This window comes from Merops nubicus, unplaced genomic scaffold (genome assembly GCF_000691845.1).
Source record: "Merops nubicus isolate BGI_N331 unplaced genomic scaffold, ASM69184v1 scaffold25278, whole genome shotgun sequence".
Lineage (NCBI taxonomy): Eukaryota > Metazoa > Chordata > Aves > Coraciiformes > Meropidae > Merops > Merops nubicus.
The window spans coordinates 7-3,591 of record NW_008624124.1 but is presented as its reverse complement, the minus strand read 5'-3'; the positions used below and the strand labels follow the sequence as shown (position 1 = coordinate 3,591).

At 59.7% G+C, this 3,585-nt stretch overlaps 1 protein-coding gene across 1 annotated transcript in view; it reads right to left on the bottom strand.

The window, feature by feature from the left end:
• Positions 1 to 3,207, bottom strand: part of PSMF1 (proteasome (prosome, macropain) inhibitor subunit 1 (PI31)) — a gene marked incomplete at its 5' end in the record, with an annotated part of 3,824 nt that extends 617 nt beyond the window's left edge. Inside the window, 2 exons of the mRNA XM_008945316.1 lie at positions 1,578 to 1,631; positions 3,022 to 3,207. Coding sequence (XP_008943564.1) covers positions 1,578 to 1,631; positions 3,022 to 3,207 — 240 coding nt within the window. The remainder of the gene's footprint in view (positions 1 to 1,577; positions 1,632 to 3,021) is intronic.
• Between the last annotated feature and the right edge of the window lie 378 nt (positions 3,208 to 3,585).

Below are 3,585 nucleotides of genomic sequence, written 5' to 3'. Positions count from 1 at the left end.
AAGAGACCTTTGAGATCATGGAGCCCAACTGTGCCCCCAGCACTGCCAGGTCCCCACTGCCCCGTGTCCCTCCCCCCACATCTCCACGGCTTGGAAACCCCTCCAGGGGTGGGGACTCCACCACTGCCCTGGGCAGCCTGGCACAGCCCTGGGCAACCCTCCAGAGCAAGAAATTGTTCCTCAGCTCCAACCTCAGCCTCCCCTGGGGCAACTTGGGGCTGTTTCCTCTAGTCCTGTTGCTAGGTTAGCCACCAGCTCTGTTGGCAGCAGCCAGGGCAGGGACTCGGTGCCCACCCCTGTGGGGATCATCACCCTCCTGCCCGTGCCACGTTGTGAGAGCTCAGGGCCTGGCCTGGGCCCCACCAGCCTCCCCAAATCGCTGCTGAGAAGTCATCTGCTGACCACGGAGTCTCCTGGGAGCTGCCCCACCCTGCCAGTGCCATTCCTCAGGGTCGGCTTTGTGCAAACTCAGCGGGGAGCCTCTGACACCGCTGCCATCATCCCAGTCATTAACGACGGCGCTAATGAGTTCCATTAGGCCAGGCCCAGCACTGCCAGGCCCAGCAGCATGTGCCCGGGGGCAGTCTGGGTGCCCAGCCCCAGCAGGTGCCAGCACACCCATCTGCTTCCATGCACAACCTTGTGTTGGTTTTTCTGTCTTTTACAGAGAGATTTCTGATGAAGGGCTGGAGGCAGTGAGAGAAACAGGGTGTCCCCCCAACTGAACCCCCTCTCCTCATGTTATCAGCCTTCCTTCCAGGCTCCAGGCTGATCCTTCCAGCCAGGCAGGATGTTTTTTAGCTGGCCCTTTTCTAGCCAAACCCACGGAGAACCAAGTCTTGCAAAAGTGGGGAAAAAATGCGATCCCCACAGGAGAGTGGTTCCAAAGAGGCCTCCCCTGGGCCACGGGATGCTCTGCAATGACTCCAAGAGCTGCTTTTTGTCTGACTATGTGCTTTTAACTGGGATGGAAGATGACAGGTTCTCCTTGCCCAAGCAAACCAAAGACACTGAGATGTATCTGTGAAGATCAGGCCCCCAGACAGCCCTTGCTTCTGCCCAGGCTTTCTCTCCAGTGCCTCAGGCAGCAGGGAGGCTGACAACCAGGACTCAAAAGGACTCGGCTTTAAGCCTCCCCTTCTCCAGACTGCTGGGCTGTAGACACAGCAGCTGGGAACATTTTAAATTAGAGGCTTACATTCACTTAACGATGTATTCAGCTTTGATTTACTGAAGGAATTACTGCATGTTAAATGAATACAAGCTGATTATTAAACAGCCGCAGATTGCAGCCTATCATCTAGGCAAGGGACGGGATCTTCTGATGATATTAGAACCATATTGAGGTTTAGCAACTGTCAACTGGTCTCTGGCAACTTGCACTGAGCAACCACCCACCACCGCGCGCGCTTCGCCCCACGCCGGAGCCAGGTGGGCCCCAGCTGTCCCAGAGAAGGTCCCCAGCCACCCCCAAGCCCCCAGGGCAGAGCAGGGGCTGCTCCCCAGGCACGCAAGGCGTGACCCCTCCCAGCCATACTCACCCACGCGAGGGGTGCCCCCCCCCCAGCCATACTCACCCAAACGGGTCCAAGTCTTCCCCACCAACAGCGAAGGGGCTCGAGGGGGGAGGCCTGAAAGACACAACCCAGTGAGAGGCGCAGTGGAGGGGAGAGGCAGCAGGCAGGGCAGGGCATCCAGCTCACAGCTGCTGTGCCCATGGGTGCTCTCCAAAAGGGCTGCAGAACCCTGTTGAGAGGCACTGGGAGCCACCCCCTGAACGCTGGGGTGCGTGGCAGCTCGTGGGAAGCTCGCTGAGCTGAAGGAGGCCCCGCTGCTCCCGGCTGGAGCTGTCTGTGGGCACTGGGAGTTTCCATGCCAGGGGCTCCCTGAGCAGTGCTGGGCTGGGCCAGGCTCTCCAGCGTGTCCCAGCTGGAGACACAATGATGCTCCAGCTTCCAGGAGTGCCAGCTGTCACATCTCCCTGCCAGCACTACGTGCCAACACCCTGATCTTAGAGATGTGCCCAGCTCCAGCCTGTCTGCCCAGACCTCCCCGAGGAGCATCTTGCACTCTGAGCACCAGCAGACAGTGGCACGGCTACAGCAGCAGGAGGTGACACGCAAGGCAGAGGCCACAGCTGGTCCCTCAGAGACAGCAGAGCCACCACAGTGTCTACAAGTTCCAGACAAAGTGGGGTACAGCTCGTGGGGGGAGCAAGGGGGGAGCCCACCTGCCACGTACGAGGGATGGCCGGGCATGAAGAGGTCAGGGAGGGATGGTGAAGTGGGTGCCATGTGTCTGCTCTCCCCAGCTTTGCAAGCAAAGGGTTTCATAGAATCACTGAATCATTTGGGTTGGAAGAGACCTTTAAGGTCATCAAAGCCTTTAAGATCATGGAATCCAACCAACCCTTCCCCCAGCATGGCCAGGGCATCACTAAACCATGTCCCTCACACCACATCTCCACGGCTTGGGAACCCCTCCAGGGGTGGGGACTCCACCACTGCCCTGGGCAGCCTGGCACAGCCCTGGGCAACCCTCCAGGGCAAGAAATTGTTCCTCAGGGACAACTGAAACCTCCCCTGGGGCAACTTGAGGCCGTTTCCTCTTGTCCTGTTGCTTGTCCCTTGGGAGCAGAGCCCGACCCCCCCCTGGCTCCAGGCTCCTGTCAGGAGCTGTGCAGAGCCAGAAGGTCTCCCCTGAGCCTCCTTTGCTCCAGGCTCAGCACCCCCAGCTCCCTCAGCTGCTCCTCCCCACACTTGGGCTCTAGACCCTTCCCCAGCTTTGTTGCCCTTCTTTGGACACACTGAAAACAATTCTATGACTCTTTGATCCTGTCCCTCAGTGGACAACCTAAACCCAAACCAAGCACTCAGCCAACGAGGCTCAATCTGCCAGGGGAGGGTTTGGATGCTCTTTGGTTGTGCAAGACAGGCCCCAGGGGTGCAGTTTGCAGAGCTGTGCCAGGACCACGTCCCATCTGACAGAGGGCCCAGCAGCAGCCCCCCACTCTTTGCTCACCAGGAGGGTGCTCTCGTCCCTGCCGGGTGCCGGGGAGGGACCCTGAGCGGGTCAGAGTCCCGCTGCACGTCAGGATCCTTCTTCTCAGCCTCCAGCTCCTTTTTGGCCTTGTCTGTGGGCGCCCCGAGGGAAGCAATGATGCCCGAGGCAATCCTTGTCCTCAGCTCCTCACTGTTCTTGTACACCCTGCAGGAAGGAGAGGCAAGGAGGTGGGCTGGGGAGGCCCTGGGGCCGGAGGAGCTGGACAGGCTGCGAGAGGGGTGGTGAGGGGAGGACGAGCCCAAAGTGTCCATGGCACAAAATGTGTCCCCAGCTGGCAGCACAGAGGGTGACAGCACACACTGGAACCAAAGCCCTCACTCCACGGGATGACACCAGCCCAGGGGACTCCCTTGTGCTGTGGCCACACCCTGGCCAGTGTGCCCTGGAGGAGAGCACAGCCCGTGGCACTGGTTTTCAGCAAGGCCACTGGGTGTCTGGGACACAGCTGAACCTGCAGCACCCTGGGCAGCTCTGGAAATAAAGTTTCTGGGCTGCTCCCAAGTGGGGTGATTCTCCCCTGGG